Source organism: Microcaecilia unicolor, chromosome 6 (genome assembly GCF_901765095.1).
Source record: "Microcaecilia unicolor chromosome 6, aMicUni1.1, whole genome shotgun sequence".
Taxonomy (NCBI): Eukaryota; Metazoa; Chordata; class Amphibia; order Gymnophiona; family Siphonopidae; genus Microcaecilia; species Microcaecilia unicolor.
In genome coordinates this window covers 226,839,621-226,864,219 of record NC_044036.1, presented here as the reverse complement: position 1 = coordinate 226,864,219, position 24,599 = coordinate 226,839,621, and the positions used below count along the sequence as shown (strand labels likewise).

Here is a 24,599-nt window from a genome sequence, read left to right as displayed (position 1 = left end):
AGAATCCAAGGTGATGCAGGGGTATATCCGGGAGAACCTTCAGAAAGGGTTTATCCGCCCCTCTACGTCCCCTGCCGGGGCCGGGTTCTTTTTTGTGACCAAAAAGGATGGCTCCCTGAGGCCCTGTATTGACTACCGAGGGTTAAATGCCATCACGGTGAAGGATCGATTTCCCCTACCGCTCATCCCAGAACTCTTTGACAAGCTGCAGGGAGCCCAGATCTTTACCAAATTGGACTTGCGGGGGGGCTTACAACTTGGTCTGCATCCGGCAGGGGGACGAATGGAAAACTGCATTTAACACGCACGAGGGACACTTTGAGTACCGTGTAATGCCGTTTGGCTTATGCAACGCCCCTGCAGTATTCCAGCGATTCATCAACTTCGTACTCAAGGATCTGTTAAACTCCACGGTAATCGTATACCTGGATGACATCTTAATTTTCTCCAGGGATCCCGCCGAGCATGTGAGCCATGTTCGTGCTGTGCTGCAGCGTCTACGGCAATCCCGTTTGTATGCCAAACTCAGTAAATGCGCCTTTCATCAGCGGTCTCTGCCCTTTTTGGGACACATTCTGTTACCCGGGGGGGTTGCGGATGGATCCGGACAAACTCCGCGCCATTCGGGAGTGGCCTCAACCGCTGGGATTGAAAGCGCTACAACGATTCTTGGGATTCGCGAATTACTACCGGCAGTTTATCCCTCGGTATTCGCAATTGACAGCGCCATTGACAGCGCTCACGAAGAAACACGCGAATGTCTAGGACTGGCCACCGGAGGCGCAAGCGGCATTCCGTCAGGTAAAGGAGGCTTTCGACTCGGCCTCCATCTTGTTGGCCCCGGATCCAGAGAAACCATTTATTGTGGAAGTGGACGCGTCCGCTTTGGGGGCAGGGGCAGTCCTCTCTCAAGTCAACCCCAAAGGTCGGCGCCAACCTTGCTCTTTCTTCTCTCGGAAATTCTCCCCAGCGGAACGCAACTATACGGTGGGGGATAGAGAACTCTTGGCATTGAAATTGGCCTTGCAAGAGTGGAGACACCTGCTGGAGGGAGCCGAGCACCGGTTTACGGTGATCACTGACCACAAGAATCTTTTGTATCTTCAAGAGGCCCAACGGCTGAATCCCCGACAGGCCCGTTGGTCGTTATTTTTTGTCAGATTTCACTTTCAACTGGTATTCAGGGCGGCGGCTCAGAATACCCCTGCGGACTCCCTCTCCAGAGCATTTGAGGTTCCGGAGGAGACGGAGGAAATTCATCCCATGTTGGACCCGGCCTGTCTCAGTGCGGCAGCGGGGGGGGGGGTTGCTCCGTTGAAAGAATTAGTTCCGCCCGCCGATCGGAGAAGAGTCATGCAATGGGGACATTCGTCCGTATGGGCCGGTCACTTCGGATACCAAAAGACCCTCCGTTTAATTACTAGACAGTATCGGTGGCCTCAGATGAGACGAGACATTCTCCAGTTCGTCATAACCTGCCCTGTCTGCGCCCGGATCAAACCGGTAATTGGGCACCCCGTGGGGGACTTGCAACCACTGTCAGTGCCGACAGCCCCCTGGAAGGAGTTGTCAATGGATTTCATCACCGACCTTCCCAGATCCCGGGGACACACCGTGATTTGGGTCGTGGCTGACCGTTTCTCCAGGATGGCCCATTTTATTCCATTGCAGGGGCTTCCATCGGCGGCCTCTTTAGCCCAACACTTCATTCAACACATTTTTCGGCTTCATGGCCTGCCCACTCGGATCATCAGCGATCGAGGACCCCAATTTACCTCACGTTTCTGGAGAGCCTTGTGTACGGCATTGGGGGTGGAAACCCACTTTTCATCAGCCTATCATCCCCAAACCAATGGCATGGTCGAAAGGATTAACCAAACGTTGAAGGGGTTTTTGCGGGCATTCGTCAATAAGCGTCAGGATAACTGGGCCTCCTTGCTTCCATGGGCCGAGTTTGCATATAACCACAGTGACCACTCGGCCTCGGGAGAATCTCCGTTCTTCTTGGTATATGGACGACATCCTTGGCTTCCAGCACCATTCCCTTCTGAATCTCCGACACCCATGGTTACTCAAACTCTAGCGGACCTGCAAAGGGTCTGGGAGATGGCACGAGAACAGTTGCAGAGGACAGCTGCCAAATACAAGGTCTTCGCGGATCGCCACCGGCGACCCGCTCCAGTGTTACAGCCGGGGCAGAAGGTATGGCTAAGCACAAAATACCTAAGACTCCGAGTGCCCTCCTGGAGGTTGGGGCCCCGATACATTGGACCGTTTGCAATCCAATCGCGGATTGGAGCAGTGACGTACCGGTTGCGGTTACCGAGTACACTACAGGTGCATAATGCCTTTCATATTTCCTTGTTGAAGAGTTTCCGGGGTTCCCGATGGCATCCACAACGTCAAGAGACCGAGATTCTAGACGCGGATCCTGATCCGGAATATGAAGTGGAGGATGTTTTAGATTCACAGAAGCGGCGGGGAAGGCTATACTATTTGCTATCCTGGAAGCATTTTGGTCCCGAAGACAACTCCTGGGAACCCGCGGCGAACGTACATGCTCCAGATTTGATCAGAGCTTTCCACGCCCGGTTTCCTTTCAAACCCAGCCCCGGGGGAGAGGGGGCATCCGGGGAGGATACTGTCACGTCCTGCGTCCATACCTGCTCTCCCGCTGTAGGGAGCGGGAGCCAGCGGCATCCGCAACATCGGGGATGGCGGGAGAGGGCCTCCGGAGGAGCCGGCGCTGCCGCAGGTCAGGCCGAGACCGGCGACCCGCTAGGGCGAACGCCGGCCTCGGGGAAAGGAGGTTCGCGCCGGCCAAGATGGCGGCGCCGGAGCCGACGCTCTTGTGATCCAGAAGCTGGAGGATTCCGGAGCTCCTCCCACCTCGCACCGGATTGGCGAACCCGGGCGATGACTCCGCCTGGAAGTTCGGGCAGGGCCAATCCAGGAGCTCTGCTGACTCCCCGGGGCCGGATTGGTGGGTTTCCTTCCCGGGGGGCGGGACGGCGCGATATTTAAGCCCAGGGACCAGAGGACCTTGTTGCTTCCAGTTCTGTTCCCGAAGCAGGTCCAGTGGTTTCGTGTTACGGATTGCTAGCCGCCCTTGCTAGCCTCTATCCAGAGACTGTGCTACTGTTACCCACGGATTGCTAGCCGCTATCCAGAGACTGTGCTACTGTCAGCCACGGATGGCTAGCCGCCCTTGCTAGCCACTATCCAGAGACTGTGCTGCTGTTAACCACGGAAGGCTGGCCGCCCTTGCTAGCAGCTATCCAGAGACTGTGCTACTGTTACCCACGGATTGCTAGCCGCCCTTGCTAGCCTCTATCCAGAGACGGTGCTACTGTTAGCCACGGATGGCCAGCCGCCCTTGCTAGCCACTATCCAGAGACTTGTGCTGCTGTTAACCGCGGATGGCTAGCCGCCCTTGCTAGCCGCTACCCAGAGACTGTGCTACTGTTAGCCACGGATTGCTAGCCGCCTTGCTAGCCATTTCCAGAGACTATAGTGATTCTTCCCACGGATTGCTAGCCGTTCTCATAGACTGTGTTTGCTGACTGCCAGCCGGGCCAACCGTCAACCCCGCGGTTCCAGCAGTCCTGCTGGCCGCCTGCAGCTGAGGGCTCAACCCTTGGTGAACGGCGGCCGCCGCGGGTGAAGATTCGGGGTTGCACAGCTGTCCTCTGAGGTCTTTCGGGGCCTTAGGGGCCCTAAGGGCTCACCATCAAAAGAGACAAGACAATATGAATACAAAAGGTTAGTGTTAGTGTTTACTGTTATGCCGGAGTACTTTCTTTCATAGAGTATCAGGAAATTGCTGGGCCCCATAAGTATGTTCTCTTTGTATTGTAGAACAGGAGGCTGAGAATCAGAGCCCAATTCAAATTCCACTGCAGCTCCTTGCAACTATGGGCAAGTCACTTAACCCTCAATTGTCTCAGGTACGAGCTTAGGTTATAAGACTTGCAGGGCAGGTAAATACATTCAGGTACAGTAGGTAACTCACCTTGAGATACAACTGAAAAAGACACAAGCTAAATCCAAAATTCCTTCCCTTATATAATAGCATCAGGTATGGTAAGGGATTTTCCTCCATACATATACTTTTGAGTATTTCCTAGTGTGGAATATGCAACCCTACTACCTGTCAGAAAAGGCATGCGTAACACTTATTTGTCTCACTGCTCCATTTCATGGTCAATGCTGTAACACTTACCGTCAACTGCTCACTGATGGAGTTGGACTTGGCCCGGACAGCAGGCTCCCTAAAACAAGGGAACAAACATTTACAGTGTGTTTGTGAAAATGGCCAACAACTGATACTAGCCTGTTGCAGCACCTGTTAGAAAACAGATGTAAAATCAAGGCATATAAAATGGATTCTCTTTGGCTTTATTGGCTTATATGGCCTGTTTCTACCCATCAGGTAAGGTTAGTTACCTACTAATAGATAAAGATGAAAATGTATATTTTTTCCCAAATCAGAAGCTAGAGGGCCCATACAACTAAACTACAGGAAAGGAGAAAGAAGTGACATCTGAGCCCAGTATGGCTGCTTAGTACCACAGCTCTACTGAGCCTGAGTGTCATCAAGCAAGTGGACATTCCACTAAAAAAACAATTCTGCTTAACACTAAATACTTGGAACAGCGTTGATTACTAAAGTGGTTGATCACTCTAAAGGAATACACATAACTGGGAGGCAAGCCTGCTCACAGAGATTCAAGTATCATGGCAGCTGCTGACTACTTGCAAGATTAACTGGGAAGTGCTGCCATGATGCACAGTGAGTAGGGGAAACCCATGGCACAACAAACCAACTGTACTGGAGAGGAAGAAAACTTTAAAAGCAGAGAGCAGAGGTTAGTTTCAAGACTTGAATCACAACTTAATGGACACAACGTAATGGACATAACACAACTCTTCTGTTGTACGATTCCCTAGTGTGGCTGGGCCACATGAACTTTATCTTACCACAACATCACTTTGTTATTTGTTTACACCGGAGTCTGTAACGCCTCTCCAGTACTATGTAAGCCACATTGAGCCTACAAATAGGTGGGAAAATGTGGGATATAAATGTAACAAATAAAATAAAATAAACCAGTAAAATTAGAGATCAAGAAGAGTAACCTGAGACACCGTAAAATGGGCTGAGGAGGTGAAGGTGAGCATCAAGTAATAGGTGAAAGGTCCGAGGGGACAAAGCTGGAGGAACGACTGATTTAGAAAATTGCTCTTGGAGACAGAATTTAAGATTCAGAGCAATCCCAGATTACGAGTTCATAAGGTGGAGCAAAAAAAAAAAAAAATCTTGCAGGCGGTTTTAGCAGCTGCAGGAAAGCAAACAGAAGGGTTGGAGATAAGCCTTGACAGAGTTAATCCAGCACTGGATCAACAGTGTACTAGACCCTGAGATACTATGATGCATTACCAATTACACTTTCATCAAGAAGGATGCAGCTTAGATCAAGTCCCTGGGAACTTTAAATTGGGAGTACTATAGGATTGAACTTTTAGTGGATCTAGTGCAATCCACATTGCAGAAAAGAAGAGAAATGAAAGATGGTCCTGAACATCTGTGTAGATGTGACTGGACTTACCCATCTGACCTCTAACAATGAAGGGAATCATACAGGGTTCAGAACAGGGACGAGAAACTGAAGACTGGAATGATAAGGTTTGGATAATGGAACAGCAACATCCTCATCTTTATATTTTATTCGTATTTGCTATACTGCCTTTGCTAGCTAGCAATTCAAAGTGGTTTACAATCTAAAAGCACTTATAAAAGGAAAAGGAAATACACTTTCTGACAGGAAAGGAACAACAGAATTCAATCACACACAACCAAAATTACAGAGAGAAGACAAAACGAGAAGGGGAGGGTACAAGTTGAGGAGAGGAAGGGGAAAGAAAACATATTAAATGAAAATCTGGTCACAGTGAAAAACAGACCGCACTCCGCCTAGGGAGGGGAGAAAGCCTGTAGAAGCCAGACTTTCAGGGTAGATTTAAAATTTTAAAGGGAGGGTTCAACTCGAATAGAAAAAGACAGAATATTCCATAGGGACAGGGCTGCAAAGTAGAAAGCCTGATGCCTAGTAGAATCAAGGAAAGCAAAGATAATAGATTGGTGAGTACGGGGATTGTAAGTGATAAAAGATATAAAAGGGAGACCAATCCTGCTGAAGACAGTATTGAGATGTGAATGGGTGGACTGAAGACCACGTTGCAGCCTTGAAAATCTCTTAAATGGAGGATGACTTTAAGTGAGCCACCGATGCAGCCATGGTTCTAACATTATGAGCCGTGACATGATCCTCCAAAGTCCAGCTCGGGCATAAGTGAAGGAATTGCAATCTGCTAGCCAATTGGAGATTGTGCATTTTCCGATGGTGACTCCCCTCCTGTTGGGATCAAAAGAAACAAACAACTGGGCAGACTGTCTGAAGGGCTTCGTCTGCTCCACATAAAAGGCCAATGCTCTCTTGCAATCCAAGGTGTGCAAACTGCTTTCAACACAGTGGGCATGTGGCCTGGAAAATAATGTTGGCAAGACAACTGACTGGTTCAGATGGAACTCAGACACCACCTTCGGTAGGAACTTAGGGTGTTTGCGGAGGACTACTCTGTTGTGATGAAACTTAGTATAAGGTGCATGCACTACTAAGGCCTGAAGCTAACTGACCCTGTGAGCTGAAGTAACAGCTACCAAGAAAATGACCTTCCAGGTCAAGTACTTCAGATGGCAGGGATTCAGTGGTTCAAAAGGAGCTTTCATCAACTGGGTGAGAACAATGTTGAGATCCCATGACACTGGTGAAGGCTTGACAGGGGGCTTTGACAAAAGCAAACCTCTCATGAAGCAAACAACTAAAGGCTGTGCAGAGATAGGCTTGCCCTCTACATGGCGATGATAAGCACTGATTGCACTGAGGTAAACCCTTACAGAGTTGGTCTTGAGACCAGACTCTGACAAGTGTAGAAGATATTCAAGCAGGGTCTGTGCAGGACAAGAAAGAGGATCTAGGGCCTTGCTGTCACACCAGACGTCAAACCTCCTCCATTTGAAAGAGTAACACCTTTTCGTGGAAGCAAGCAAGACCCGGGATACACCCTCTGAAAGACCTAAGGAGGCAAATTCTAAGCTCTCAACATCCAGGCTGTGAGAGCCAGAGACTGGAGGTTGGGATGCAGAAGCGACCCCTCGTTCTGGGTTATGAGGGTTGGAAAGCACTTCAATCTCCACGGTTCCTCGGAGGACAACTCCAGAAGAAGAGGGAACCAAATCTGGCACGGCCAAAAGGGAGCAATCAGGATCATGGTTCCGCGGTCTTGCTCGAGTTTCAGCAAAGTCTTCCCTATTAGAGGTATGGGAGGATACGCATACAGAAGGCCTGTTCCCCAATGTTGGAGAAAGGCATCTGACATAAGTCTTTCGTGGGCCTGAAGCCTGGAACAGAACTGAGAGACTTTGTGGTTGTACTGAGTGGCAAAAAGATCCACTGAGGGGGTGCCCCATGCTCGGAAGATCTTGCGGGCGACACCTATATTCAACGACCACTTGTGACGTTGCATTACCCTGCTCAGTCTGTTGGCCAGACTATTGTTTACGTCTGCCAGATAAGTGGCTTGGAGAAACATGCCGTGACGGCGAGCCCAAAACCAAATCTGGACGGTTTTCTGACACAGAGGACGAGATTCGGTGCCCCCCCCCTGCTTGTTGGTGTAATACATGGCAACCTAATTGTCTGTCTGAATCAAGATGATTTGGTTGGACAGGCGATCTCTGAAAGCCTTCAGAGTTTTCCAGATTGCTTGCAGGTTCCTTGAGTGTGAAGCCCATCTACATGTGCTCCCCACCCCAGGATGGATGCATTCGTTCTCGGCACTTTTTGTGGCTGAGGAATTTGGAATGGTCGTCCCATGGTCAAATTGGATCGTATCATCTACCACTGAAGAGAATTCCGAAAATCGGTGGACAGTTGGATCACATCCTCTAGATCCCCCGCAGCTTGATACCACTGGGAAGTTACGGTCCATTGAGCTGATCTCATATGCAGACGTGCCATGGGTGTTACACGAACCATGAAGGCCATATGACCCAAAAGTCTCAACATCTCCCGAGCCGTGGTCTGCTGAGATGCTCAAGCTATGGACACCAGAGACAGGAGGTTTTCTGCCCTTGCCTCGGGGAGATAAGCTCAAGCTGTCTTCGTGTCCAGCAGAGCTCTAATGAATTCCAATTTTTGGACTGGGGTGAGATGGGATGGATTAATTTACTAAGAACCCCAGTAACTCGAGCACCTGAATAGTCATTCACATGGACTCCAGAGCACCTTCCTTCGAGGTGCTCTTCACCAGCCAATCTTCGAGATAAGGAAACACATGCACTCCCAGTCTGCATAGCGACGCTGTGACTACCGCAAGGCACTTTTTATTAACACCCTGGGTGCTGACGCTAGACCAAAAGGCAGTACACGGTACTGAAAGTTCCCAACCGAAATCGAAGATACCTCCTGTGAGCTGGAAGTATCAAGATGTGTGTGTAAGCATCCTTTTAAGTCCAGGGAGCATAGCCAATAATTCTCCTGAATCATGGGAAGAAGGGTGCCCAGGGAAACCATCCTGAACTTTTCTCGGACTAGAAATTTGTTCAGGGCCCTTAGATCTAGGATGGGACACATCCCCCCTGTTTTCTTTTGCACAAGTACCTGGAATAGAATCCCAGCCCTTCTTCCCCTGGTGGAATGGGTTCGACCGTGTGGGCCTTTAGAAGGGCGGAAAGTTCCTCTGCAAGTACCTGCCTGTGCTGGGAGCTGTAAGAATGAGCTCCTGGAGGGCAATTTGGAGGTTTGGATTCCAGATTGAGGGTGTATCCTGACCAGACTATTTGAAGAACCCACCGGTCGCAGGTTATGAGAGGCCACCTTTGGTGAAAAAACATCAACCTCCCCCCAACCGGCAAGTCGTTTGGCACGGATACTTTTACTGTGGATATGCTGAACTGGAACCAAACGTCCATCCCTTGCTTTTGCTGGGGAGCAGCAGGGGTCTTAGGCGCATGCTGTTGACGAGAACAAGCGCGCTGGGACTGAGCCTGGGCAGGATGACGAGAAGCCAGAGTATACCTACGCCTAGCATAGGAATAGGGAGCACTCCTCTTCCCTCCAAAAAACCTCCTAGTTGAGGAAGTTGTAGCAGAAGGCGCCCAGCAGGAGAGAGAATCCATAGCATCACTGTGCTTCTTGATCTGGTCAACAAGATCCTCTACTTTCTCACCAAACAGGTTATCCCCCAGGCAAGGAACATCCGCCATTCGCTGCTGGACCGAATGATCCAGGTCAGAGACAGGGAGCCATGAGAGTCTGCGCATCACTATACCCTGGGCAGTGATTCTGGATGCTACATCAAAAGTGTCGAACGTGCCCCTGGCCAGGAATTTTCAACATGCCTTCTGCTGCCTGACAACCTGGCAAAAAGGCTCGGCGGGCTCCAGAGGTAGGGCTTCAAGCAAGCTAGACAACTGCCTCAAAGAGTTCTGCACGTGGATGATCGTGAAGAGCTGGTAAGATTGGGTTCGGGCGGCGAGCATAGTGGCCTGAAACATCTTCCAAAAGTGTCCAAATTCCTAGCTTCTCTACCTGTGGGCGCCGAGGCATAGTCTCTAGTACTCTTGGCTCTTTTGAGGGCGGAGTACACCACCATGGAATTGTGGGGTAACTGAGACCTCATCAGCCCAGGTTCACCGTGGATCCGATACTGGGAATCAGCTTTCTTAGGAATCATGGGACCAGACAGAGGGTATGATCAGCTCCGCATAAGGACCTCCTTCAGTACCTTGTGGAGAGGAGCAGTCACAGCCTCCCTAGATGGAGGATAGTCCAGGACCTCAAGTATATCAGCCCTGGGCTCATCCTCAACCTCCATAGGAAAAGGAATAGCCGTAGCCATTTCCCGGATAAAGGATGTAAAGGATAGACTAACCAGGGGAGACAGTCTCCTTTCTGATGTAGGGGAAGGTTCAGAGGGAACTCCATATGACTCATCAGAAGAAAAGTACCTGGGATCTTCCTCTGACTCCCACGAATGCTCCTCTTCAGTATCAGATACGACCTCTCTCAGGGCACTCCGATACTCAGCCTGCCTCGACGCCGAAGAACGACTTCTTCGATGGCGATGTCAAGGGGCCAATGCCCACCTGGACTGCGGCGAAGCTTCCTCCACCACCGTCGAAGGAGAGTCGACCTGGGTGGCAGCCAACACTGATGCTGCAGGCGGCACCGAGGCCGGGGACCTCACCGCAGGTGAAGGGCCAGACACCGCTACAGCAGAAAGTACGTAAGGTGCAAGCACTCCCAACACCGAAGCAGAGTGGCGCAACAGGCAGGAACTCAGTCCGCGCACGTGCGCCAGAAGACTCTGGTAAAACTTTTTTTTGTATTTTGCTTGCATAGTGCCAGTTCCCAGGCCAACGCGGACGTCGACCCACATGTGAGAACAAGCAGCCTGCTTGTCCTCAGAGAAATTATATTACAGTAATCCAGTCTAGAAATTAATAGAGAGAGGATGAGAGCATGACAAGTGTCATGATCAAAGTATCATCTAACTGAACACAACTGACTGAAGATGAAAAAAAATTCTGCATAAGTGAGAAATCTGAGCAGAGAAGAAAGTTGGGAGTCAAGAATAACACCTAAATAATGGAAATATTCTATAGGCTGAACCTCAGCACCAAAGAGATTTAAAGACAGACTTGGGGAAGGAAGGCCACTTGTGAACCGTAAGGCCAACATTTTATTCAAAACTAGGTTTTGATCTGTAAGCCATTTAGAAATTGAATTTAAACAATCTTATAATGGGCCAATAGCAGGAGAAAAAGTATTTGTAGGCCAGATCATCAATATGTTATCTGCATAAAAATGGTAAGAAATACCAAAAGATTGAATAATGGTGGCAAGAGGGCTCAGGAATAGGTTGAAGAGGACAGAATAGAGCCCTGGGGGACACAAGCTAAAGGATGAGGAGTTAATGCAGAGGAAGTAGTGATAACCTTATAAGAATAGTCAGAAAGGAAAGAGGTGAACCAGGCCAGAACCGGTCCAGTCATACCAACGGAACAGAGATGGGAGAGCACGAGTGAATGGTTCAGGAAAAAGACTCTGAAGAAACAGCAGGTGTCTTATTGGAGTGGGGTGGGGGCGGGAGAAGACTGTGAATACTCAGAGAAATCTATAACAGGGCTGACACCTTGAAGGAGATAAAATGATGGGTGATGGCCTGTTAACTGACAGGTGGATGCAGGACAGAAGACATGTACTGAGGAATTTTTCAGGAGCATCATGCAACAAACAGGACAGCCTGTTTGGTTTTATAGCTTAACATGTGGGGACCCAGGCACTCCAAATGGTTAAAGGTTTCTCTTAAACCTGTTTTAGCCCATAGAAGATAGAAATTGACTGAAGGGAGGGGTGGCGGGGTCTTATAAAAAGTGAAAATGAAGGGAGACCATATAGTTTTAGTTAGAAATTTGCTCTGGAAATTGAATATTGGAAATGTTAGAGTTAATTAAAAAGGTGAAGTATATTTAGGGTGTGAGATGCATATACTTCAGATGAGATGGTCTGTTGGGGTGGCGGGGGAGGAGGGCAAGTGAATGGCATTTACCAAACGTGGGAGTGGGGGAGGATTGGGGGGAGTGGGGGGGGGGGAAACAGAGGTTGCAAAGAACAGGCAGGTAAATGGACTTGTGTATGTGAAGGAATGTCTGGAGGAGGTTTGAAGACTTACGGTCAATGTGAAAGGCCTTAATTCACTTTTTAAATGGCAAATTGCTCCTTAAAAAGACCGATTGACTGAGGGTGAATATTACACACTTTGTGAAAAGACAAGAAAGTTTGCTATGTAGCAGAAAATGTTTGAAATAGTACCCCAAAAGTGAACTATAAATGGTCCATTAACTCACTTAATAAAGGTGGAAAAGACTTCAGAAGACGCAAAGGATTCCTACCAGCATCGTCTATACAGGTCCAGGCTATTGACGTTCAGCAACTGCTTGTCATCGGTCAAAAACTGTCAGGTTCTGCAAAGGCAGTCAGTGAGCCCCTGTGCCAGTGTTTGGCGGCCAAACAATCCCGGTCTTACCTGAGGTCGAGGAGCCAGCGAGGAACCCAGACAGAAGTCCGGTCTGAGAGAAGTTCCAGGACAACCAGCAGGACAAAGTGTAGATACAAGTCACGACTCCAGGATAGGCCTCAAAGAGAGGCAGTGATCAGGGCCAGGTAAAAGTTCCACGGCAGGCGGCAAGCAAAACACAGTCCAGTTTCAGGCAAAGGTTCAAAAGCAGGCAGCAAGCAAAAGCACAGTCCAGGTCCAGGCAAAGGTTCAAAGGCAGGCAGCAAGCAAAAGCACAGTCAAGGTCCAGGAAAAGGTTCAAAAGCAGGCAGCAAGCAAAAACCACAGTCCAGGTCCAGGCAAAGGTTCAAAGGCAGTCCAAGAGACGAGTGAAACACGCGCTCAGGAGTCTACTAGACGAGAGTAATGAGGAGCTGCTCCTAAATAGCCCCCACCATCAGGAAAACAGGAAACAGCTGACAGAAGGCAGAACCGCCCATCAGCCCTCAGAGAATCCCGGATAGGTTGGCCAACAGAAGGGGGCGGCGTCCCACCGCGAGTAGCCAATCCAGGTGTCAGGGGAGAGTCTACAGCGTTCTTGGGCTCCGCGCCCGGAAGGGCACCCTATCTTCGGGGATGCCGGCACTGCCAACATGGCCAATGATCCCCAGCTGCCACCGATGCAAAGCGGAGAACCGGAGCAGCCCAGACGGCTGACAGAACACCCCTGGAGCAACGGAGAAGACCAGCATCAGACTGCCCCTCCCGACCAGCGCCTCCTCCCACGGAGGAGCTCGAGACGGCCGAAGAGAGAGCATTACAGGTAAGGGACGCGGCAAAAACCTCCTCTCACCAATAATCTTTTTTAATAAACTTTTTTTGTATATCTAATTTCTTTCATTGGTGCAAAGCTTTAAGTGAGTTAATGGACCATTTGTAGTTCACTTCTGGGGTATTTGTTTGAGACATAAGTGTGAACGGTACTAGCCATTGGTTGCCCATATATTGGTAAGAGATAAGAGAGGAAAGGTAAATGATAGGAAAGTGGCTACAGGTAAAATGGTTCTACATTGTAGGGGCGTAGGCACGGGTGGGCCCAGGCCCACCCACTTAAGCCCAAGGCCCACCCAGGAATGGTGCACCCCGAGTCGCTCCGCGTGGCATTCCTCCTTCCCTCCCTGGCCCGACCATCAGTCCTCCTCCACTCCTCCGCCATTCCGTCTGCCCCCCCCCCACTACGCAAATGTTTAACCTGTCCTTTTTGTTTCACTAGCAGCGAGCAACGTGAAGGCACTGCAACGCTCGCCAGCTTCAAGTTCTCCCTTTCTTCTTCACGCAGTGTCCGTCCCGCCTTTACAATGACGTATTTCCTGTTTCCGCGAAGACGGGACGAACACTGTGTGAACAGGAAAGGGAGAACTTGAAGCTGGCGAGCGTTGCAGTGCCTTCACGTCGCTCGCTGCTACTGAAAGAAAAAGGACAGGTTCAACACATTCATGTGCGCGGGGGGATGGAGAGGACTCGGAGGGCTTTTGGGGAGCTGAGGGAGGGCAGGGAGACTCGCTGGCCATGGGTGGGAGGGGAGGGGGAAACGGAGAGGACTGGGAGGGCTTTTGGGGAACTGAGTGAGGGCAGGGAGACTCGCTGGACATGGGTGGGGGGGAACAGAGAGGACTCGGAGGGCTTTTGGGGAGCTGAGGGAGGGCAGGGAGACTCGCTGGCCATGGGTGGGAGGGGAGGGGGGAACGGAGAGGACTCGGAGGGCTTTTGTGGAACTGAGGGAGGACAGCGAGACTCACTGGACATGGAGAGGAGGGCGGCGGGGGGGGAGAGAACAGATCGCTGGAGGGAAGGGGACAGAGGAAATTGCTGGACATCAGGACATGGATGGATGGAGGGGAGAGAGGAAATTGCTGGACATGGATGAGGAGAGGAGAGGAGAGGGCAGGGGGAGAAAACATAAGGACACAGGAGGATGGTGGATATGGTGAGTGAAAAAATATCAAATAGAAAGAAGACACTGCATAAAACAGAAGACACTGGGACCAACGCGAATAGAAAAACTAAATGATCAGACAACAAAGGTAGAAAACATTTTTTAATTCAGAATTTATTAATTGGAATATGTCAACTTTTGGAAATGTGCATCTGTGATATTTTGCATGTAAGTTTCAGTTTTTCTAGTATTGCTGCATGCTGAGTCTGACTTCTTGAGGTAACTTTCCAGTTCATAAATTTACCTTCATATCTGTTGTGTCATGTGTTTTTCATGTGTGATCAAGGTGCAGTATTCTGCTAGCGTGTAGTATTTGCAGCCTTTTTTGTTTTGTTTCACTAGGGTGTGTACTGGTGTTTTAGAGCCCGGTGTAATTATAGTGCTGCCTTTCCACGCATAAGGTTGTAGCTCGTCCTGTCCTTGGAATTAGTGCTGTTATGGTTTGGTAAGGTTATAAGTGTGTTTTTGCACAAGTTTGTGTATAGTGTTTTGCAGTGGAGAATTTGTGTATTGGCCTTACTGAGGGCACCAAAACATCAGAAAGGGTGTAGAGCCTAAATCATGACACACTACCTCTTGAAGGATCTATATATGGTCGTTAATAAAAGGAGCTCATTGTGAACACTATCCACCCTAAAAAGGTGTTTTGTGGCTCTACATGAGAATTGTGATATGATCCCTTGTTTCATATTGTTGGTGGTCTGCATTTCCGTATCGGTATATTGGTGTATTAGGGTCTGCTCAGTGTAATATTTATGGTACAGTAAGGCTTCTGAGTGTGTTTTTGCACAAATTTGTGCATAGTGTTTTGCAGTTGAGCGATTGTCGCTTTGATTGATGCTTTCAACAACCACTTTATTCTTTGACATATGATACATATCTAATATCTAAAATTGACATACGATACATATCTAATATCTAAATTTAATTAAAGGTATTAATTGTCGATGGGGTGGAGCTAGGGAGAGGTGCCAGACCGTAGACTGGAGGCGGGGAAGGGAGAAAAGTGCTGGACTGATTGGTATTAATTGCCTTTGGAGAAAGTCTTCAGCTAACAGAGCTTGAGGATCCTCATTAGCTAAAGTATTTATATTTTGAGGTGGAGGTATGGCGGGGCAGAGATAATTTTGTGCCCACCCACTTTAGGCTCAGGCCCACCCAAAATTGGCTGTCTGGCTACGCCACTGCTACATTATGAACATACTTTCCAAATGAACCTTCTTCAATGACCTTTGAGAGAGAGTAGCAGGGCTGGGGGAGGGAAAACTCATTCTGGGAGGGGATTTTTAATATTACATCAAAGGGAGTAGGGCCAAGGCCAAAAGGTTCACAAAGAATTTAGGAGTAGTGGACATATAGAGGCTGTTGAATCCAATTACTAAAAACTGCATTTTCTATTTTGCCATACATAGTTTATACCAGATTAGATTTTTTAGTATGGAACAACTTGGTGCTGATAGTGACAGAGGTGGGGATTGGTACTACTATATGGTTGGACCATACACCAGTAGAGATCTGCCAGTAAGTGGAAAAGATACAGAGACCCTGTTCTGAAAGTTAAATGACACCATACTACTTGATGGGCAAACAGTTACACAGATGAGATGAATGAAAAGAGTATTTGATATCAATATAACAGACAAAATGCCCCATTTGTCCTTTTCTTGATCCCTCTCTCTTACATAAGTACATAAGTGTTGCCATACTGGGACAGACTGTTTCCAACAGTGGCCAATCGAGGTTCCAAGTACCTGGCAAGATCCCAAAACAGTACAATACATTTTATGCTGCTTATCCTACAAAAATGGAGTAGATTTTCCCAAAGTCCATTTTAATAATGGCTTACGGTCTTTTCTTTTAGGAAGCTACCCAAAACTTTTTTAAATGTCACTACCACATGTTCTGGCAACAAATTCCAGAGTTTAATTGCACATTGAGTGAAGAAATATTTTCTCCAATTTGTAGATTCATTACGTGCTCCCTAGTCCTAGTAATTTTGGAAACATTAAACAAGCAATTCATGTCTACCCATTCCACTCCAATCATTATTTTATAGACCTCTATCATATCTCAAGCTGAAGAGCCATAGCCGCTTCAGCCTTTCCTCATAGCGAAGTTGTCCCATTTTCCCTGAGTGCCACTTTTACCCCTTGGTCATCTAGCGGTCCAACTGATTCTTGTACACATTATGTGTTTTTGCCTCCAACGCAATCTTTTTTTCAAAGTCCCTTTTTGCCTTCCTTATCAGTGCTTTGCATTTGACTTGCCATTCCTTATGCAGTTTCTAATTATTTTCAGTCGAATCCTTCTTCCATATTCTGAAGGATAGTAACATAGTAGATGACGGCAGAAAAAGACCTGCATGGTCCATCTAGTGTGCCCAAGATAAACTCATATCTTGAATTTGTACCTGTCTTTTTCAGGGCACAGACCGTATAAGTCTGCCCAGCAGTATTTCCCGCCTCCCAACCACCAGTCCCGTCTCCCATCACCGGCTCTGGTACAGACCGTGTAAGTCTGCCCTCCCCTATCCTAGCCTCCCAACCACCAACCCCTCTTCCCCCCACCTGCTCCGCCACCCAACTTCAGCTAAGCTTCTGAGGATCCATTCCTGCTGCACAGGATTCTTTTATGCATATCCCACGCATGTTTGAATTCCGTTACCGTTTTCATCTCCACCACGTCCCGCGGGAGGGCATTCCAAGCATCCACCACCCTCTCCGTGAAAAAATACTTCCTGACATCTTTTTTGAGTCTGCCCCCCTTCAATCTCATTTCATGTCCTCTCGTTCTACCGCCTTCCCATCTCCGGAAAAGATTTTTTTGCGGATTAATACTTTTCAAGTATTTGAACGTCTGTATCATATCACCCCTGTTCCTCCTTTCCTCCAGGGTATACATGTTCAGGTCAACAAGTCTCTGCTCATACGTCTTGGAATGCAAATCCCATACCATTCTCGTAGCTTTTCTTTGCACCGCTTCCATTTTTTTAACATCCTTCGCAAGGTACGGCCTCCAAAACTGAACACAATACTCCACGTGGGGCCTCACCAATGACTTGTACAGGGGCATCAACACTTCCTTTCTTCTGCTGATCACACCTCTCTCTATACAGCCTAGCAACCTTCTCGCTACGGCCACCGCCTTGTCACACTGTTTCATCACCTTCAGATCCTCGGATACTATCACCCCAAGATCCCTCTCCCCCTCAGTACCTATCAGACTCTCCCCGCCTAACACATACGTCTCTCGTGGGTTTCTAATCCCTAAATGCATCACTTTGCATTTCTTCGCATTGAATTTTAATTGCCAAACCTCAGACCATTCTTCTAGCTTCCTCAGATCCCTTTTCATGCTTTCCACTCCCTCCCGGGCGTCCACTCTGTTGCAAATCTTAGTATCATCCGCAAATAGGCAAACTTTACCTTCTAACCCTTCGGCAATGTCACTCACAAATATATTGAACAGAATCGGCCCCAGCACCGATCCCTGAGGCACTCCGCTACTCACCTTTCCCTCCTCTGAGCGAACTCCATTTACCACCACCCTCTGTCGTCTGTCCGTCAACCAGTTCACCACTTCGGGACCTATCTTCAGCCCATCTAGTTTATTTAAGAGCCTCCTGTGAGGAACCGTGTCAAAAGCTTTGCTAAAATCTAAGTAGATTACGTCTACAGCACGTCGATGATTCAATTCTCCAGTTACCCAATCAAAGAATTCAATGAGATTCGTTTGGCACGGTTTCCCTCTGGTAAAACCATGTTGTCTCGGATCTTGCAGCTTGTTTGCTTCTAGGAAATTCACTATCCTTTCCTTCAGCATGGCTTCCATTACTTTTCCAATAACCGAAGTGAGGCTTACCAGCCTGTAGTTTTCAGCTTCTTCCCTATCACCACTTTTGTGAAGAGGTACCACCTCCGCCGTTCTCCAGTCCCTCGGAACCTCTCCAGTCTCCAAGGATTTATTAAACAAATCTTTAAGAGGACCCGCAAGGACCTCTCTGAGCTCCCTCAATATTCTGGGGTGGATCCCGTCCGGTCCCATGGCTTTGTCCACCTTTAGCTTTCCAAGTTGTTGATACACACTCTCTTCCGTGAACGGTGCTATAGCCATTCCATTCTCAGGTGTACTTTTGCCAGTCCCTCGCGGTCCTTCTCCAGGATTTTCTTCAGTGAAAACCGAACAAAAGTATCTATTTAGTAAATTGGCTTTTTCTTCATCATTATCTACATAGCGGTTCGCTGTATCTTTTAGTCTCACAATTCCCTTTTTAGTCCTTCTTCTTTCACTAATATACCTGAAGAAATTTTTGTCGCCCCTCCTTACATTTCTAGCCATTTGTTCTTCCGCTTGCGCCTTCACCAGACGTACCTCTCTCTTGGCTTCTTTCAGTTTCATCCGATATTCCTCCCCGTGTTCCTCTTCTTCAGATTTTCTATATTTCTGGAACGCCAACTCTTTAGCCTTTATTTTCTCAGCCACTTGCTTGGAGAACCATATTGGTTTCCTTTTCCTCTTGCTTTTATTTACTCTCCTTACATAAAGGTCTGTGGCCCTATTTATTGCTTCTTTCAGCCTGGACTACTGCCCTTCCACTTCCTGTTCGTCCTCCCAGCCCATCATCTCCTTCCTCAGGTATTCCCCCATTTTACTAAAGTCAGCACGCTTGAAATCCAGGACTTTGAGTTTAGAGTGGCCGCCCTCCACTTCAGCTGTTATATCAAACCAAACCATTTGATGGTCACTGTTTCCCAGATGTGCACACACTCGCACATTTGACACACTATCCCCATTTGTGAGCACCAGATCCAGCATCGCTCCCTCCCTCGTGGGTTCCGTCACCATCTGTCTGAGCAGAGCACTTTGGAAAGCATCTACGATCTCTCTACTTCTTTCCGATTTGGCAGACGGAACCTTCCAATCTACATCCGGCAGATTGAAATCTCCCATCAACAGAACCTCTTTTTTCTTTCCTAATTTTTGAATATCTGCAATCAGATCTTTATCTAGTTCCTCTAATTGTGTGGGGGGTCTGTAGACAACACCCACGTGGACAGAAGTTCTATCCTCTCTTTTTAAGGTGATCCATATCGCTTCTTCTTTTCCCCAGGTCCCTGTCATTTCAGTCGCCATGATATCATTCCTCACATACAGAGCTACTCCTCCACCTTTACGACCCTCTCTATCCTTCCTAAATAGATTATAGCCTGGTATGCTTGCATCCCATTCGTGGGAACTGTTGAGCCATGTCTCTGTGATTGCAACAACATCTAAGTCTGCCTCCAACATCAGGGCTTGAAGGTCATGAACTTTTTTTTTTTTAATTTGAAAATGTTTATTGAACACAACATAATGGAAAAATACAATGCTTGCCAGTGCAGCCAACAGACTGCTCTAATATTCCAAACAAAGCAAGTCCAACATCAACTATAAATCACAATCATTTTTGATAATTTTCTCCCCACCCACCCACCCTCCCACCCAAATCAACTCCCCCCCCCCTCCCCTGCTCCCAACTTAATCCATCTTGGTTAAATCACCTGTACATGTAATTCACTACTCCATAATCGTTCTATTTGAGACCATTCTTTCGCATCTGGCTTATATCTGCCTTGTCTTTTGTCAGTCAATTGTTCTAGGCCCACAATGTTCTTGATTCTTATTGTCCAGTCTGTGATTGTAGGGCCCATTCTTTGTTTCCAATGGGCTGCTACTTCCAGCTTAGCGGCTGCCAACCCCAGTCTTTTGAGCCGCTTCTGCCACTTCTGGCCCCTTTTATTTCCCCATCCCAGCAAACACCACTTTGGTTCTATCGGGAACTGCGTGTCTAATAGGCGTGTCAAATGCATAGCAACTTCCATCCAAAAAGTCTGTATAAGAGGACACGACCACCAGACATGCAAAAAATTGCCTATTTCTGCTTCACACCGCCAGCATCGATTAGATACCATAGGATACATTCGCTTTAGCCTGTCTGGTGTGTAATACCATCTACTTAAAACTTTGTATGCATTTTCTTTAATTAACACACACACCGATGCCTTTTTCACCTCTAAACACATCCGCTCCCACTCCTTCACACTCATTTCCATATTTAAATCACGTTCCCATGCAGTCATATAGGGCAATTTGAGCATCTTATCTCCCCGAATGTATTTATATAACCTGGAAATGCCTTTTCCTCCCACCTTCCAGGGTTACCCAAATATTTTCCAATAGCTCCTTTTCCCTCGGATCTGATGCCAACCACCCCTGTCCCGTCATGAAATGTCTAACCTGTATGTATGCAAAATAATCGGATTCTGGTAAATCAAACTTCCTCTTTAGTGTCTTAAAGTCTCTCATTACCCCATCCGACATAAGATCCCTAAATCTCCGCAGGCCCTTTCGATTCCACTCACGAAATACCCCCCCCCCCCCTTGTCCTGCGTGAAACTCATCTTCATGGGTAATATGGGCCAAAGTAGAGGTTTTCACCCCCTTCCGGAATTTATTTTTTAATACATCCCAGGTATGTTGCAAGTGAGACACAAAGGGACTAATCTTCCCCTGAGGTAAACTATACATCTGTCCAGACCCCCATACACCTTTCTCCAAATTACCCCTTGGAACCAGGTTTTGCTCTAAAGTCGCCACTGGTGATTTATCTCCTTTGCTCCACTCCGCCACTTGTTTCAATTGGGCTGCTTGGTAGTACCATATTAAGTTGGGTAGTCCTCTTCCCCCTTCCTCTACTCCCTTCCACACAATTCTTTTCGATGTTCTTGCTCTCTTACCCCCCCATACAAACCGTGAAATATCTGACTGTAATTTATTCAAAACCACTGGTGGAACTTCCAAAAGCAACGTTTGGAAAAGAAACAACATTTGCGGGACCAAGTTCATCTTGACCACTGCTATCCTGCCCCACCAGGACAGCACACCATTCTTCCATCGACTCATGTCTGTGCGCAGCTCCCTAAACAGGGGAGCATAATTTAAACCATATAACTTTGTTAGATCCCTAGTTATCCAAATGCCCAGGTATTTAAAGTTCTCCCGTGCTTGCCTGAAGGGAAATTTTTCCAACAGAGCTTCAGTATCTGAGGGAGGCCCCACCACACCCAAAACCTCTGATTTATCATAATTGACTTTAAATCCAGACATTTCCCCAAAAACTTTGATCTCTTTGCAGATGTTTGTTAACGACACCTCTGGTTGACTCACGTAGAAAAGAATGTCGTCTGCAAACAGCGCTATTTTATGCTCCCTCTCCCCCACATAGAGACCCTTTATTTGAGCTGTCTCCCGAACCTTCTGCGCAAGAGGTTCGATCGCAATAGCAAAAAGCAAGGGAGAGAGGGGACAGCCCTGTCTGGTACCCCTTTGTATCTGCACCTGTTCCGAATATCCTCCATTCGCCTTTATCCTGGCCACCGGTCTCGCATATAATCCCCTTAGCCAAGATATGATCCCTGGACCAAATCCCATGACTTTTAATACCTCCCATAGGTAGATCCACTCAACCCGATCGAAGGCCTTTTCTGCGTCAGTTGTTAAAAGCACCAAAGTCTCATCCCTATTTTGACCCTCCCAAACAATATTTAGGGTTCTCCTAATGTTGTCAGCTACTTGTCTCTTAGGTATAAAGCCTGCTTGATCCGTGTGAATTAACTGAGGAAGGAATTTATTAATCCTCTCTGCCATTACCTTGGCCAATATTTTAATATCTATATTTATAAGAGAAATCGGTCTATATGAACCACATATTGTTGGGTCCCGCCCGGGTTTGGGAAGAACTGAAATCCCCGCCTCATACATGCTCCTCGGTAGGGTCCCTAATTTGAAGAATTCATTCCCTACCCGCACTAAGAGTGGTCTTAGCTCCTGTCCCAGTATCTTGTAGAATTTAGCCGTGTACCCGTCAAGTCCAGGTGCTTTACCCTCTTTCAGACCCTTCATAATTTTATCTATCTCATCTGACGTTATGGGTTTGTCCAGGAACTCCCTTTGCTGCTCAGTTAAGCTGCGGAGTCCTATCCCTCCTAGATATTCTTGGATCTCCTCCACTGTAATTTTCGCTTCTGATGAGTAAAGAGCTGCATAATATCGGGCAAATTGTTCCCTAATTTCTTTGTCCTGATACATCAAACAATCTCCCGCTCCCTTTAGTTTAGTTATAGTATTTCCCACTACCCTTTGTCGCAAATTGCGCGCCAACATCCTGCCAGCTTTATTACTGAATTCAAAGAATTTTTGTCTTATTAGCTTTCTATGGTATTCCATCTGTCTAATTTGTATTTGTTGTAGCTCTGCCCTGCATTCTCGCAGCTCCCTTATCGCTTCAGGACACCGCCCTCCCTGGTGTTGGGCTTCCAGAAAAGCCAATCTTTGTCGTACCCTCAATTCCTGTATTTGACCCTCTTTTTTCCGTTGGCTACCTTTCCTAATCAGATGACCTCTTACTACCACCTTCAGGGCATCCCATAGGGTCCCATCCGTTACATCCCCTGTATCGTTGTGCTCCATATATTCCTGTATCACCATTCGAATTTCCCCGCATGCCTCTGCAGAATCCAGCAAGGATTCATTTAATCACCAAAATGTTTGTCCCCGTTCTCTCCCCAATCCCCTCCATGAGATCCAGATAGGGGCATGGTCCGAGGTATGTATGCTCCCAATATCAGAGTCCCAAACCTTGCCCCATAAGTTGCGGGATCCCCAAATTGTGTCTATCCGTGTGTAAGAGCGCTGCGCATGAGAGTAGAAGGAGTAGGTCCACTGCCCGGGGTGTTGCATTCTCCAAACATCGATTAAGTCTAGCTCCTTAACCAGTCTTAGTAATTTAGACGTATTAGCCTGTCTACCACCCTTCCTTAGCCTGCCTACCACCCTTAGAGTAGTCAAGATCTGTTAATGCCCAATTGAAATCTCCCCCTAGGATTACATTTCCTGCCACAAATTGGAGTAATTCTATCCTTAGGGTCTCAAAAAATGCCCCCTGTCCCTCGTTAGGTGCATAGATATTCACCAAAGTAATTAGCTGGTTATTGATCTTACCTTTAACCGCAATGCACCTACCCTGTCCTTCTGAATAGGTCTGCTCGTGAACAAAAGGGACCGTATCTTTGATATAGATTGCAAGACCTCCTTTTTTCCCCCCTCTGGGGTCCGCCAAAAAGTAACTCTTCCCCATATTCTTATATTGTATTAACCGCTCGTCTTTCTTTTGAATGTGTGTCTCCTGCAGCATACTGATATCCCATTACATTTTACGAATTTCCCTGTTTATGATACTTCTTTTTTCTGGAGTATTCATGCCATTTACATTCCACGAACCAACTGTTATCTCTCCCACCTCCCCTTCCCTCCCCCCTCCCAGATAATCCCCTCGTCTGTTCACTAGCCTTAACTGCCAGTGATATCCCTAAGGAAGTGTCGTTCCGATGGTTCCCTTTCCATTCTTTATCCCCAACATACCCGATCACCCATCAGCATAAATCATTTTTTCCCCATTCATTCCCCCAAATAACCCCTATATACCAAAACCTTTTATAAATCTTAACATTAAGTCACTGGTTATAGAAGTGCTTTTACTCAACTTTAACTCCGGGCCATTGCCCTCTAGCAGTTTTTCTTTTCAGGTGCCTGCGGCTGTTTCAGGCTCATTATTCATTCGTGGTGGACTCTTGTTAGTTCTTCCTCCACCCTGTGTGGTCCAGCCCCCCTTACTATTAGAGGGCCTGTCTTTGCTGGAATTCTGGGAAGCTTCAGATATCTCCGGCAGGTCTGTACATCCTAATGCAGCCAGAATCTTCCATGCTCCCTCAGGTTGCAATATTTTCTTTGTCTGGCTTCCCACTGTTAACAACAAACATTTAGAATATATCCATCTGTAGCGCAGGCCCGCCTTTTGCAAGTACCTCGTAATATCTTTAAAATCTCGTCTCTTTTGCAGAGTAGATCTCGCCAGGTCTTGAAAAATCTGCACTTGCACATTGCGCCATTTGATTTCTCCCAATGCACGTGCTTTTCTCCACACCGCTTCCTTCACCTGAAACTCATGGAAGCATGCCACTATGTCTCGAGGGTAATCCCCCCGCTGCGGCCCCAAGCTCCGATGAGCTCTATCAATTTTTATTGCAGGCCGTTCCAGTCCTTCTTCAGGATCCTTTCCATGCTCCAAAATAAAGTCACAAATCTCTTGCACAACTTTCTCCGCACCCCTGAATTGCACTTCCTCAGGGATGCCTTTAATTCTCAGAATACACCGCCGCGAGCGGTTTTCCAAGTCCTCCAAACGTTGCTCCATGAGGTTTCGTTCTTGCTGTTCTTTATAAGCACTCTTCCTCATAGTTTGCAGCTCTCCCGCCATCGTTTCAATCCGCTCCTCCGTCTCTACCATTCGGCCGCCCATATCTTTCACTTCTTCGCGGAGCTCCATAACTGCAGCTCGGATGCTTTTCCTGGTATTAATTATCTCTGTTTTAAGTTCTTTAAA

At 47.5% G+C, this 24,599-nt stretch overlaps 1 protein-coding gene across 2 annotated transcripts in view; it reads right to left on the bottom strand.

The window, feature by feature from the left end:
- Nucleotides 1–24,599, bottom strand: part of FKBP15 (FKBP prolyl isomerase 15) — a 1,277,056-nt gene that overhangs the window by 767,091 nt on the left and 485,366 nt on the right. For both annotated transcript variants that reach the window (XM_030206543.1, XM_030206544.1), the window contains one exon: nt 4,223–4,271. In XM_030206543.1, the coding sequence (XP_030062403.1) occupies nt 4,223–4,271 (49 nt within the window). The remainder of the gene's footprint in view (nt 1–4,222; nt 4,272–24,599) is intronic.